The sequence below is a fragment of the Rhinatrema bivittatum genome, chromosome 3 (assembly GCF_901001135.1).
Source record: "Rhinatrema bivittatum chromosome 3, aRhiBiv1.1, whole genome shotgun sequence".
Classification (NCBI taxonomy): Eukaryota; Metazoa; Chordata; class Amphibia; order Gymnophiona; family Rhinatrematidae; genus Rhinatrema; species Rhinatrema bivittatum.
In genome coordinates, this window is record NC_042617.1 from 191989987 (window position 1) to 192004680 (window position 14694).

A 14694-nucleotide genomic window follows, 5' to 3' on the forward strand; every position below is an offset into this window, starting at 1 on the left:
GTCATTAATATGATCTGATGAGCTTCTCTTCCATCAAACCACGACATGAAATTTAGGAAGGATTGGAAAATCCAGGGTACTTACTGACATGCATAGAATTTAGTTACATATTTGTTTTAAGCTGAAAGTAGCCCGAGTGTTCATAAAATTCAACATTCTTTTGACTGGTAAATAGCTCTCTCAATATAGTATCCAAGAGATGGTGAAAAAAATCCAATAGGCATTTGTAACTAATTGATTAGAAATGAAAAAAGAAAATTTCCTTCCAAACCCCAAATATGATGTTCAGCTCATTCTGCTAATACACTAGAGTTTAACTAGAAAATAACCTCTCTGAATGAATAATTCATGTCCCAATAACCACAGTCCACGTATTTACCATATATCATATACACTGAGGCCTTACAGTGAACTTGAACAAACTGGACTCTTGCAGCAAGGATGGGACCCATGCCCATAGACAAGGTAACTACTATATGCCTTGTCTGAACCTCTTGCCTCCAAAGTATGTGCAAACCATTTGCCGAGTCTGCAGATTAATGGACATTAACCCCATGGCAAGTGATTAAAACATGGTTACAAAGGGATGCTTCAGGATTAAATTGTGTGGATGTAAAATGAGGAAATTAGAATAATTTATTAAGATTATGCTTTTGGCCTATAACTTCCCCTTCAGCACTTGAGGGGCTAAGGAGAATTAGAATGGTACAACCCTTTGATAAAGACATCATATGTAGTACTGAATGGTGCTATATTAAATGTTAATGGAATAATGTTAGAAATGAATATTTTAAACTGTTTTCCATCCAGAAGGCACAATAGCTTGAATGACAGCGAACAGTTTTCAAAAACCTGGATGTGAACAGCAACCAAATTCCTAGGTTAAACAAAACCAATATACAGAGAGCACAGAAGACTCTTGTTGCTCCTCTGTGAAAGTCATCTTTGGGAGCTTCCCATTTTGTAAGACACATGGGTAAGATGTCTTCAGAAAGAATAAATGTCATACTTTTGCTTAACAAAAAAAAAAAAAAAGTGTCTTGTTTTTACAGGCAATGCTGTCAAAATGAAAAATGCCAGGGACGTAAATATGAAAGAGCTGGGTAATTCCCTTTCTTCCATCCTCCTCTTGTAATAGCCCCACTCTTCCTCCTCCCCATTCTCTCTCTCCAACTGCAGCGGCCTCACTGTTCCTTCTCATTCTTCCCCCACTACCCCAAACCCCGAGAGAATTTGCTTTTCTTCCTCTCTCGTCCCTCTCCATGCCCTACTGATCCCATTTTCTCTCCTCCTTCCATCTTACCTGTATTAATCTGCTTTTCCTCTTTCCTCCACTCCCCTGTACCAGCAACAGAAGTGAACAGCATGGGGAAACAGAGTACCTTCCTGGTGAAGGCTCCATCCCTGTTCCCTTGGGGCCTCCCGGTTAGAAAGTGTGTGTCGGAATGGAGCAACCACAGGACTGGCAGGTACTAACCCTGGGTCTCTACCAATGTACAGCTCCAAGAGAAGAAAAGCACATAAAATGTATGGCAGGCAGGGAGCGGAAACAAACAGTGGTGGTGGTGAGGGTAGCTGAGGTGAAAAGTAGGGAAGTACACGCAGGAAAAAAATACAAATCTGGGCTACGGCTGTTTTTGGGTTAACGCTTAAACACTTATTTTAAGCTAGCCTTATTAGGGGAAGAAGAATAGCCTAGTGGTTAGAGCAGTGGACTATGAACCAGGAGACCAAGGTTCAAGTCCCGCTGTCGCTCCTTGTGACCTTGGGCAAGTCACTTTACCCTCCATTGCCTCAGGTACAAAAACTTAATAGATAGTAAGCCCTCTGGGGATAGAGAAATACCTACAGTACCTGAATGTAAACCGGTGTGATGTCTCAATTGAGATGAATGTCGGTATATAAAAATAATAAATAAATAAATAAATATTTCTGATGACGCTATAATATATTAATACAGTAACATAGTTATGTCAGCACATAACGACCACTTGGTCCATTCAGTTCCCCCTGGCCTACAATGGCAGGCTGTCAGCTGTAAAACAAATTATATTATATTTTTATTATATTATATTTTGAAGGCTGCAATACAGAAGCAGTGAATTAGTGTAACACAGGCAGGGCTGACAGATTAAAGTGGGTGCAGTACTACTAGGAACAACAGGATGTACCATCCTCATAGAAAATGTACTTTTGTATTCGTACCTCCTCTAGGCCTTCCAAAAAGAAATCGAAAAGAAAAAAAAAGAGTCTCCATTGACATCCCTTGGCAACTCCAATTTCAAGTAACTCTATGTACTTTTTAATCTCAAGAGAATTTTCCAATTGAAAAAGAGAATGCACAGGGGTAGACGCGATGCATTCTCGTTTTACTATTGAAGAGGGCGCATGCACTCCCATAAGCTTATCAAATAATGATACTGAATGGAAAGCCTGAAGAAGCGTGGGCGAACAACAGTCAGTGACAAGTGTAGCCCGGTAATTCTTTCTATTCACTGAAGCGCAAACCTTGGAAAGCCTGTACCTGACCCTTCATGATTCATACCCACAGAGGATATTACCTTTACATTTCCAGTCAAACAAAACTGTAAGCCTCTGGATTTTTGTTGAGGACTTGTAATATGCATAAACTCTCCCCCCTCCCTTCAGAAAAGGTACAGAAAGTCCCCATGGACCTGTTCTGTAAAACAGCTATAGTAGATAACATAGGTAATCTTAAAGTTCTATGGGATGGAATGTTTTTAAATATATGAAATTCTGCAATTACCTGATGTGGGTGACTTGCAGCGATCCTCTGATGCTGTAGTGTTTTCACTGATGTCACAAAGACCTGCTGGATACAAGAAAGTAAATCTAATAGTCAGCACAATCAAAACCGCTACAGCACAGGTAAAGTAAACATACACTCATAGGAACATATGTAAGGAATATATTATAAGATGCAACATAAAAAAGGGTTTGCAAAGTCTCAATATGTTTCAGGTCAACCCTATTTGACAATATAAAGGCCCTTTGAGCTTTTCTGTTTTCTTCCACTTGAGGGAAACCAAGGTCTCTTCCAGAAAAATAAATGTCAACATTATGGTTCTGTTTTCTTCCTGCCCATGAATGAATTTCATTAACTCAAAGTTGTACTTTTTACACTTCCACATAATTTGTTTTGGGGCCTGATTGTCAAAAGCATGCATGAATGCAAGTAAAACATGGTTTTAAGTATGTAAATAGGCTTTTTGAAAACTGCCCTGGGAGTTGTGTGCATGGAAGTAAACATGGAAGTGAATTTGCACGTACTTTTAGGCATACTTGAAAGAGGTGTCCTTCAGGGCAAATTTGGGGCAGGGAAACTATGTATACGCATACTTTTTATTTTCAAAAATGTGCACGTACACATTTACATCTTCTCCTGGGCAGCTATAAATGTGCACACATGCCGTGCAGGGTTCCATGTACACCTAATTTTCAAAACGCTAAATCTGCTTGGAAAATTCAAGCTGAAGTCTACATATACTCTACATGTGAACTTCAGTCCTACATGAGAAGTTATAAATTTACCTTCCTTGTGCCAAGTTTACTAAAACTTAAAAAAAAAAAATTGATATTGTGCATATTCTACATTTTGTATTGACAAGACAGATGCATGACAAAGAAACATCCTCAGACAAAAGTACCACCGGGTTATTTAAATAGATATAATCATTTGTGGCATATATCTCAAGGATGGTTTGAATCAGAGGCATAAAGAAGAAAAACCTCTACAATATTTTTTTTTCTTTAAATGCAGGTATGTCCACATATACACATACACCAAAGCACCTTCTAGTCCCTTGGACTCTGGCAGTAACAGTGGTTTCTTACACAATCACCAAAACATATGTAGCCCTGGCCTGAAGTCCTCTTTCCTAAATTAGGGAGTAGTATAGATCAGCAGTTCTCAACCGGTGTGTCGTGACAAAGCACAAGGAAGTGTGTCACGGCCACTGAAAGTTTACCACTCCCAATTTTCTCCGCCCGTGCAGGACGATTGTGAGCTCCTCCTCTGATACACTGCCCAGGAAAACATACTGTTCTTTGCGCGTGCTTTGCTTTCTGGACTGTAGTGATTTTGATTGCACATAATGGCCGAGGCAGTTTTGCACCAAGCAGCCATTTGGCTTCAGTTCAGTGCCTGCCTGTCCTGGTTTTCTGAGCATCAGGACTGCATGGAACCGGGGAATCAGAATCCAGCCGCTTGCTCCTCCTGTTCACCCTGGAGACAGGGAGGATAGCAGCCCAGAGTGACCGTGTCATGGTCAGTAAAGCGAGCTGTCTCGAAGCTGCCCTGGGCAGAAGCTCCTCCTTCCTGGCACCAATGCCGCTGTCCTGGTCTTCGCAGCAGGTGGCAAGACTAATAGGCTGTGCCACTGTGGCTCGCTTGCGACACACACAGCGTTCTGGGGAGGGTCTGGGAGAAAGAAGCCCTGTGGCCGACATTGCACAACGCCTCAGGGCCTCCCCAGACATGCTGAGAATGTAGTAATGAGCCATGGGAGGCACAGCCTGCTTTCTTTGCTGCCTGCCCCCATCCTGGTCCCCACTGCTGAGTGAGTGCTGCCTGCCCGACTGCCGACATCAGAATGCCAGGAAGTTTGGTTTGGTAACTATGCTACATACCCAAGAATTGCCAGGGTTTGCGGGGGAAAGGGGGGGAGCTGTCCCCATGATGAGATGAGATAGCCATGAGGTTCAAACAGCATATAAAACTGGAGCTGGGGATCCTACCTAAGAAGCAGGGGAGAGGAAGCAAGGATCCTAAGAAAGAGGTGAGCTTGGAAACAGCATTTCAGTGCTTGTACCAGGCCAGGGATGGGGGAGTGAAAGACATTGAGAAAGCCCCTTTTTGGTGGTAGTGCTGCAGGGACAAAAGCTCAAGCCTCTGACACTGGCTCCTCCCCATGCCTGGCTAAGAAACAATCTGAAAATAATCAAAAAGGGAGCCAAACGGTTCACTCACTGTGAAACTTCATGTCGTTGTTATGCCAAATTGTTATAACTTGTAAGGTATTTTTGTTGTTTAATACTGTTCAATAAACCTACACGCCAAGTGGAAATCCCTTTATTCAATATTATAGAAGTTTTTTATAAAAGTTTTTTTGTGAGGGGTTGGAGAGGTCTCATAACTGTGTAGGCAACCCTGCCTTTTTCAAGCATATTATAATCATAGACCACTAACCTCCTCCGTTTTTTATGTGAATCTATGTGTGAGTTTGTGTTTTTAAAACTTCAATAATCTTCTTCCATGTTCAAAGTTACATGATGACATCCGGAAGGTATCTCTTAGAGATTAATTAACGGTATTCCCTGATATTTCCAAATACCACGACACCACCACTCATACTCTGTTGGGTGTGATCTTATGGATTACTTTCTTTTTGTAGAGAACTCACTCTTTTTTGTATTGTATATCACACCTCCCAGATTATAAATGTCCCAACATGTAATTGTTTCGGAGGATACACATCCTTCCTCAGGGGATGTTCCGGCGGGTGATGGTTAACCTGCTATTGAAAATAAAAATTGAAAATTACTTCCCTTAAATCTGTATGGAGACGTCTCGGTTTTTAAATCACTTTCCTTCCTCGACGCGATCTCCCGCCAAGTCTTTCAAGTTGTCTACTCCATCAGTTAGGTGCCTTTACCGATATCCGATCCAGATGTCAACAGAATTAAGGGAAGTAATTTTCAATTTTTATTTTCAATTTTTATTTTCAATAGCGGGTTAGACATCACCCGCCGAAACATCCCCTGAGGAAGGACGTGTATCGTCCGAAACATGTACATGTTGGGACATTTGTAATCTGGGAGGTGTGATATACAATACAAAAAAGAGTGAGTTCTCTACATAAAGAAAGTAATCCATAAGATCACACCCAACAGAGTATGAGTGGTGGTGCCGTGGTAATTGGAAATATCAGGGAATTCCGTTAATTAATCTCTTTAAGAGATACCTTCTGGATGTCATCATATAACTGAACATGGAAGAAGATTATTGAAGTTTTAATAACACAAATTCATACATAGATTCACATAAAAAATGGAGGAGGTTGGTGGTCTATGATTATAATATGCTTGAAAAAGGCAGGGTTGCCTACACGGTTATATGAGACCTCTCCAACCCCTCACAAAAATATTTTATAAAAAACTTCTATAATATTGAATAAAGGGATTTCCACTTGGCATGTAGGTTTATTGAACAGTATTAAACAACAAAAATACCTTACAAGTTCTAACAATTTGGCATAACAAAGACATGAAGTTTCACAGTGAGTGAACCGTTTGGTTCCCTTTTTGATTATTTTTTGATTATACAACACTGTGCAAGTGGCATTGATAGTTTAAGAAACAATCTGAGGCAGGGGAAAACTGGAGAGGAGGGAACACGCTGGGAATCAATCTTCCAATCTGAAATGAACACTGGTGGATAGGATAGGGGCTAAGGTAAGAGGGAGATCTGGGGTGGGGATGGGAATAAGCGGGGGAGGTGATGACAGGTGTCTGCATGAGAGAGAGCAAAACTGGTCAGGGAGGTGACTGGTGTGTGAGTGAGTATGAGCGAGAGAGACTTGGGGGTGACTAGTGTAACTGGTTGGGTGGAGGTGATTGGTGTGTGAAAGACAGACTGAATTGGAGGTGAATGGTGTGTAAGAGACTGGTCAGGGTGACTGGTGTGAGAGATTGGTTGGGCGGGTGACTGGTGTGTGTGTGAGAGATTTGTTGGGTGGTGACTGTGTGTGTGTGAGAGACAGACCGTTCAGAGGGAGATGAATGGTATGTATGAGAGAGAGAGAGAGAGAGAGTGGTCGAGGGGGGGGAAGATGAATGGTATTGTATGAGAGAGAGAGAGTGGTGAGTGGTGGGGGGGGAGGTGAATGGTGTGTATGAGAGAGAGTGGTCATGTATTTTATTGGCCTTGAGTTTCAAGGGGGTGAGGGGGGGGGGGCATCTCATCTCAGGCAGCAGGTTGCATTGAGCCACAGAGAACAGACAATCATGTTCAAATTGCTTCCCACCCCTGAGGAGGTAGAGAAGAATAAGCATCATGGATAAATTACAACCCTGAGTGGTGTGGTGATTTTCAACTTTTCCTACCCCTCCAAGGTTGAGGAAAGGACCTGATTTAGGCCCTATGGCTAAAGATTGTGAGGATCAAGCTTCAGCAGTTACTGCTGCTTCTGGTGTGATCTACTGGCCTGCAAGGGAGAGGAGTAGGAGATTTGCTGGAGAGGGTAAGTAAAGGTGGCTTTCTTAAAGTTATTTTTCTTGACTGACTGCTGTTTTAACTACTGGGTATTATGTGATGTGTCTGCTGTTTTGAAATAGTTTATTGGTATTTGGAGAATTTCTAATATTTATACGAGTGGCTTTCTTAGAGTTTGTTTTCTTTGACTGGTTTTTATTATTGGGAATTATGTGATGTGTTTGCAGTTTTGAAATATTTTATTGGTGTTTGGAGAATTTTTAAATGAGTTTATAATTACTGGATATTCTATTCATCAGCTGTTTTGAAACATTTGTTTGTATAGTTTTGCAATTATTGCTTTATACTTCTTGATTTTGTTTGATAAATGAGGAATGTATAATCAGAAGTGTGCAGACAAAATCTGAACTGGAAAACGCAAGAAGCTAGACTGTATGCAGTACAACAAAAACATTAAATTTATGGTTACTTTAGTTTGTATTTGGTGAGGCTCTATCTGTGTTCTGCGTGTGGAAGGGGCTGAACACAGCATTTTATTTTATTTATTTATTTAACATTTTTATATACCGAAATTCATGTAGCAATGTTACATATCAATTCAGTTTACATTATAACATTAACATGCATGTAGGAATGCGGTTACATCGAACAGGGAGGTAAACTTGGAAAAAAAAGCATGGAACTTTACTCAGATCAATGTTTCTGTAGTAGTAGATACTTGTGAATCAATGCATACTTTGCTTCTGAGTGAATATTTAATTTCTTCCTTTATTTCTGTTATTACTTTTTTACATTCTTATAGATTTTATAACTTCAACCATGGATACATTTCTAATTTAAAAAAAAAGCCAGACTCAAAAAACCGAGCATGTATAGTGCAGTTTCACTGGATGAGAGCAACAGTGCTGATGTCACAGATATCAAATCAAAAACAGGCGACATACATTATCATAAATAAAGTCAGGAGTATTTAAAATGTGGCTTTACATGGACCGGAAAAGAAGACAATCCCAAACCACAGTGTCTTATGTGTGGCATGAATCTGTCAAATTAATCAATGGTACCCAACAAACTTAAGAGGCATTTAGAGCAGAACCATGAACATGTTTGCCCATAAGTCGGTATGGGCAAACATGTTCTTACTTTTGTCGCCTTCTTTTCTCACTTAAAAAAATCCTTGAATATGATGGAAAAACATTTGAAGTATCCAAGAAAGCTCTCTTGGCCTTGTTCAAAGTTGCAAAATTAATAGCCAAAAAAAATAGAATACACATTATTCGAGAGGAACTGATTTTAACTGCATGCAAAGAAATCATTCAAGTAATGCTTGGTTCTGCAGCAGTAGAAGAAGTTTCAAAGGTGCCTTGTCAAATGACATAATCCATTGACGAATCGTTAACATGTCTGAGGATATTGAAAGTAACAGTCTAAAATTGCAGGCAAGTAAAACGTTTGCCTTGTAATTAGATGAAAGCACTGATATCAAGGGCAAAGTTCAGTTAATCTTTGTAAGATTTGTGGAAGAGTAAGAAATTACAGAACAATTTCTGTTTTGTTGAGAGCTAGACAACAACTGGTGCTGATATTTTTAATGCAGTAAATATCTACTTTCGAGAAAACAATCTGCTTTGGCATTACTGTGTGATAGTGCAGCAGCTATGACAGGGCAAATCAAAGGATTCTTCAGTCTTGCAAAAAAAGAAAACCCCACTTTGATTACAATACACTTTTTTTTTTTTTACATTGGGAAGTGCTTATGGTAAAAAGCACAGATGGAGGCAAACTGGAAGAGGATCTTAAAATTGTCATCAACATGATCAACTATATAAAAACCCGCCCAGTGAAATGCAGATTTGAAAAACTGTGTGAAGAAATGGTTGCAGAACACAAAGCTTTATTGCTGCATACTGAAATCTGGTGGTTTACAAGAAGCAGAATACTTAATTGTGTCTTGGAACTTCAAACCATACTCCTTCTCATATTTCGGAACAGAGAAATCTGAGTTTTCTGAAAAATGTAAAGACAGGCTGTGGTGTGTTGAGTTGGCTTATCTTGCTGACATTATTTGAATGCTAGTATGCAGGGCGAAAAGAAAATGTAATCTCAGCAAGTGATAAAATGAATAGTGTCTCAAAAAAAAAAATCATGATGTGCATATCAGCAGTTAAACATGGTGATCTGTCCAGTTTTCCATCTGCAATGAATGTTGCTGCTCAGTTGGAAACAGGACAAAAAGTTCAGTTTAAAAATTTGATCTCTGACCACTTATCTCTTCAAGCAGGGTTGAAAAAATACTTCCCATCTATCTCAACCACTGGAATAGAGTGGGTAATTTCACCATTTGGAGCATCTGGTGAACACAATATCAACACAGTATGAAACTTAACTTCTATAGAAAAAGAAGAGTTAATTGATATATCTTCGTATACCAAGTTAAGATCTATATTCGTTGATCTCTGTTGATTCATTCTGAATTTCACTGAAAGATGAGTACTCAGCAATCTCAAATAAGGCTTTGGATATTTTAATTCCATTTGACATCATACTTACATTGAGGCTGCATGTTCAACTCTTAAAATTATGAATACAAAGAATAGGTCAAAACTTCTTGACATTGACAATGAGATGCGTGTAAGTTTGTCTACCAGTCAAGCCCGTATCGAAAAACTGCGTGCAGCACATCAATCCCAGATTGCTCACTGAAGCAGTATGCTAAAACTTTTTTTCTAAATTTTATTTTAATAACTTTAATTTCAATAACAGCATGTCCAGACAAGGTTCACGTTTGTTGGGACATTCCCATTCCAAATGAGAAACTTTATGCAAGATCACTTGACACTGTGCTAAAAAAGAAAGAAACAGTGGCATTGCTAATAGGAGCATCAATACCTGTGTTACTTATGGAGAGAAATCAATTACTAAGAGGTACAGTCAGAGCCCCCAATAAAGGTTGTAGAAACCTATAGAAATAGTTCATTTGTACTGGTCATTACTATCCTGATTTAAAAAGAACGTCCAAGTGTACATGACAGAATTGAAGAGACTGAAGAAGTTGTGATCACCTGGAACATTCACATTCCAACTGATAAAAAGCTTAATGCAAGCAAACTGGACATTGTAGTAACTGAGAAAAATACAAGAATGGTACTCACGCTCCTATTAGCAATGCCAAGCACATACTGTGTTATGTATGGAAAGAGATCATCAAGTAACAAACATGCAAGGAGACAAAAAAGATTGCAGAAAGATATAGAAATAATCACAACTGTCTATGGCCACCAACTTGATTATAAAGAATTCCTAAGAACACTTGGATATGTTTCCCATATATATTATATCCTATGAAGTCCAGGAGAGCTCACTTGGCACAATGCAAGTATTAAGAAAAGAATGAGCAGTAAATATGAGAAATTGAAATCATGTCCAGCATACCCTGAGACGTATGAGTGAAGTTCATTACTACCAACAACAGGTATAGATATAAGTTTCTTTTAAAAATGATGCTGCTGATACTCTCTTCACCATGTCGGGGTGCAGGAGAGGGAATGCTGGGCAGGAAGAGGTGAAAGAGAGAGAGAGAGAGAGAACATGGGGGTTGCTGAGCAGGAAGGGGTGGGATAAAGGGGTTTGGAGTAGCTGGGCAGGGAGAGTTGAACGGGAGAGAGTGAGCACAGGAGAGGATGCGAGGAGGTGAGGGAATGTTGGGCAGGTATGTGAATGTCAAGGAGTAATTATTGAAAGGGAGTAATTAATTTGGAGAAGTGAAGGATGATGGAGGCATGCAGGAGTGACGGGGTGCAAGATTCGTAATATGACAGTTTTGGGAATGTGCGTTTCATTCTATCTTTGCATTTTGCTTAGTGCAGGAGGAAATATATTTCTGCTTCCATTTCTCCAGTTTTGCATTGCATGCAGAGTGGCATTTTGCAGTTTCCATTCCAGCTTTTGTCTCCACATTGGTGAAGGTTGTTTGTGTGTGTATATGACCAAAGTGAGTTATTTTACTAGCATGTAGGGATGTGATTCAATTTTTATTTGTGGTATTTTCTCAAAAGGACATGCATTAGTGAACTGCTGCCTTTTTTTTTTATAAGTAGAGCTATTGTGCCTGGTAGTAGAGTGAGTTTGTGTTGCTGTTACTAGATGATACTAGAATCAGATTATCTTTTGTTTGTATGATGAATTGTATAGGTAATGTCCTAGTTCTGCTCTGTACCCATTGTTGAGGGGGTTCCTGTGGATGCAGAGTATATGTTTACATTTAGCCGTGTGATGGTCATATGTTCAGTGTGTCATGCCTGTAAACATCATCTGTCATAGGGTCCTGACAGAAAAAAGGTTGAGAACCACTGGTATAGATCAATGTCTAAATTGGAGCAAATAATGGTACAGGAAAGACAGGAAACAGAGTAGGATTAAATGGACAATTTTCTCAGTGGAAGGGAGTGGGCAGTGGAGTGCCTCAGGGATCTGTATTGGACCCTTACTTTTCAATATATTTATAAATGACCTGGAAAGAAATACGAGTGAGGTAATCAAATTTGCAGCTGATACAAAATTCTTCAGAGTAGTTAAATCACAAGCAGATTGTGATAAATTGCAGGAAGACCTTATGAGACTCGAAAATTGGGCATCGAAATGGCAGATGAAATTTAATGTGGATAAGTGCAAAGTGATGCATATAGGGAAAAATAACCCATGCTATAGTTACAAAATGTTAGGTTCCATATTAGGTGCTACCACCCAAGAAAGAGATCTAGGCGTCATAGTGGATAACACATTGAAATCGGTTCAGTGTGCTGTGGCAGTGGAAAAAGCAAACAATGTTGGGAATTATTAGAAAGGGAATGGTCAATAAAACGGAAAATGTCATAATGCCTCTGTATCGCTCCATGGTGAGACTGCACCTTGAATACTGTGTACAATTCTGGTCGCCGTATCTCAAAAAAGATATAGTTGCGATGGGGAAGGTCAGAGAAGGGCGACGAAAATGATAAGGGGAATAGAACAGCTCCCCTATGAGGAAAGACTAAAGAGGTTAGGACTTTTCAGTTTGGAGAAGAGACGGCTGAGGGGGGATATGATAGAGGTGTTTAAAACCATGAGAGGTCTAGATCGGGTAGATGTGAATCGGTTATTTACTCTTTCGGATAATAGAAAGACTAGGGAGCACTCCATGAAGTTAGCATGTGGCACATTTAAAACTAATCAGAGAAAGTTCTTTTTCACTCAACGCACAATTAAACTCTAGAATTTGTTGCTAGAGGCTGTGGTTAGTGCAGTTAGTGTAGCTGTGTTTAAAAAAGGATTGGATAAGTTCTTGGAAGAGAAGTCCATTACCTGCTATTAATTAAGTTGACTTAGAAAATAGCCACTGCTATTACTAACAACAGTACATGGAATAGACTTAGTTTTTAGGTTCTTGCCAGGTTCTTATGGCCTGGATTGGCCACTGTTGGAAACAGGATGCTGGGCTTGATGGACCCTTGGTCTGATCCAGTATGGCATGTTCTTATGTTCTGTATAGCCTCTGGGTGCATAATAAGTGGATTCTGCCAGTATGTGCAGATCACCGTGGGAAAGTTGCTAGATCTTTCCCAGGAGAGTGGTGAGAAACGCATTTAGAGAGCTCTGTCCTGGATGGCAGAGTGAAGAGTTTTACTTAGGAGGGTCAGACTGTGGGTTTGTTGGTTCTCTTATGACCCAGCATATCAAGAGTAGCTGGGAACAACAGAGACTGCTTTTTGGGTAGAATACGTGTGTGTGTAAGCTCCATGTGGAAAAAATCTGTATCTAATCATACTGTGATTGGGCTTATATGGAAAAGAGAAGGTGATCCTCATGTTTCCCAGTGGTGGATTGAGGAGGCCAGCTTGTCTGAAGTAACTGTATGGGCAGGACCCTACTGGAAGCCTTTTAGGAGATAGGCTGAAACTTGCTTGTCTAACTACCAGTGCACTGTGGATGATGGGGACTCTAGAGCAAATTTTTTCAAGTCTGACCTGGAGTATCATGCATGCAAATCTACCCCATGCATATTCATTGGGGATATCCTGAAAACCAGACTGGCAAGGAAGTACTCCAGGAACAGTTTGAGAAATATTGCCTTAGGAAAGGGTGTCCTGGTATACTAGAACATTTAAAAAAATGAGAACTGTATTTGAATAATCATTACTGTCTATAAGTTGGAATGTGGAAAATGTGGCCTCTAAAGCAGAGGAGCAGGGTATGAATACCGCTTACTGCAACTGGCTTTAAATGACTGTACTTAGATTATCTTCCATAAATACTTGTTACAACATAAGAAATGCCATGATGGGTCTGACCGATCCCAGTATCCTGTTTCTGAAAGTGGCCAATTCGGATCTCTAGTAAGTACCCAGCACTGCCTACTCCCAGGGATAAGCACTAACTTTCCCTAAGTCTACCTGGTTAACAGATTATGGACTTTGGTTCCAGGAACTTGGTTCAAACCCCTTTTAAACTCAGCTTTGCCAGATGCCTTGACCACATCCTCCAGCAACAAATTACATAGCTTAATTTGAGTTGAGTGAAAAAACACTTTTTCCAATTTGTTTTTTTTTTTTTTTAATTTATTTCTTTATTGAATTTTTTCAAACAATATACATAAAACATGAATATGTTACCTCACAAAGTAAAATATATAATTCTAAATTTGAGAACAAATAATAATTTCCTATGATTAGACAAATAATCCTCTAATTTTCTCAAATTAGAATTTCTAATAATGAGGGGGATCTGATTATCAAATAAATTCCCATACTTACAAATCGTGTGGAGGGACAACTACTTCTTTATTCTCTATTGTATCTCCTAGAATCATTTCTTGGTTACTTTTTGGGCTTGATTTATCTTGCAAGAAGTTTTCTAATTGAGACGGTTCATTGAAACTGAATTTCTTACCCTGGAAATTAATAAAACATCTAGACGGATACCTCATATAAAACGTTGCTCCGATTTCCAGGGTTTTACTTTTCAGTTCCAAGAATCGTTTCCTACGGACCTGAGTGGACTTTGAAACATCCGGAAACATATAAATCTTTTTACCACAAAACTGTAGGTCCTTATTTCTAAAGAATTTCTCCAATAAACATTCTTTTTCACTTTCCACCATAAAAGATACAAAGAGAGTTGCTCTGTTGTTAATAATATCTATTGATTCCTCTAAAAATGTAGTAATTCCAACACTATTTTCCTCACTTAACTTGTTCTTATCGTATCGAGGTACAAAATAATGTATTTTTGAAAAAGATGGTATATCTTTTTCCTCATACATCAAGATTTCTTTTAAATACTTTATTAACATTTCTCTTGGAGATAATAACCTCGTTATTGGGAAGTTTACTAATCTTAAGTTTTTTATTCTTATCAAATTCTCCAAGTTTTCTAAATCATAATGTATTGAGGTGTTATCTCTAACTAATACATTTTCTACTTTC

At 39.2% G+C, this 14694-nt stretch overlaps 1 protein-coding gene across 4 annotated transcripts in view; it reads right to left on the minus strand.

Annotated features, from left to right (window-relative positions):
* The window catches only part of STXBP5 (syntaxin binding protein 5), a 1098992-nt gene that overhangs the window by 259637 nt on the left and 824661 nt on the right, over positions 1-14694 (minus strand). For all 4 annotated transcript variants that reach the window (XM_029594044.1, XM_029594043.1, XM_029594042.1 and 1 more), the window contains exon 19: positions 2768-2833. In XM_029594044.1, the coding sequence (XP_029449904.1) occupies positions 2768-2833 (66 nt within the window). The remainder of the gene's footprint in view (positions 1-2767; positions 2834-14694) is intronic.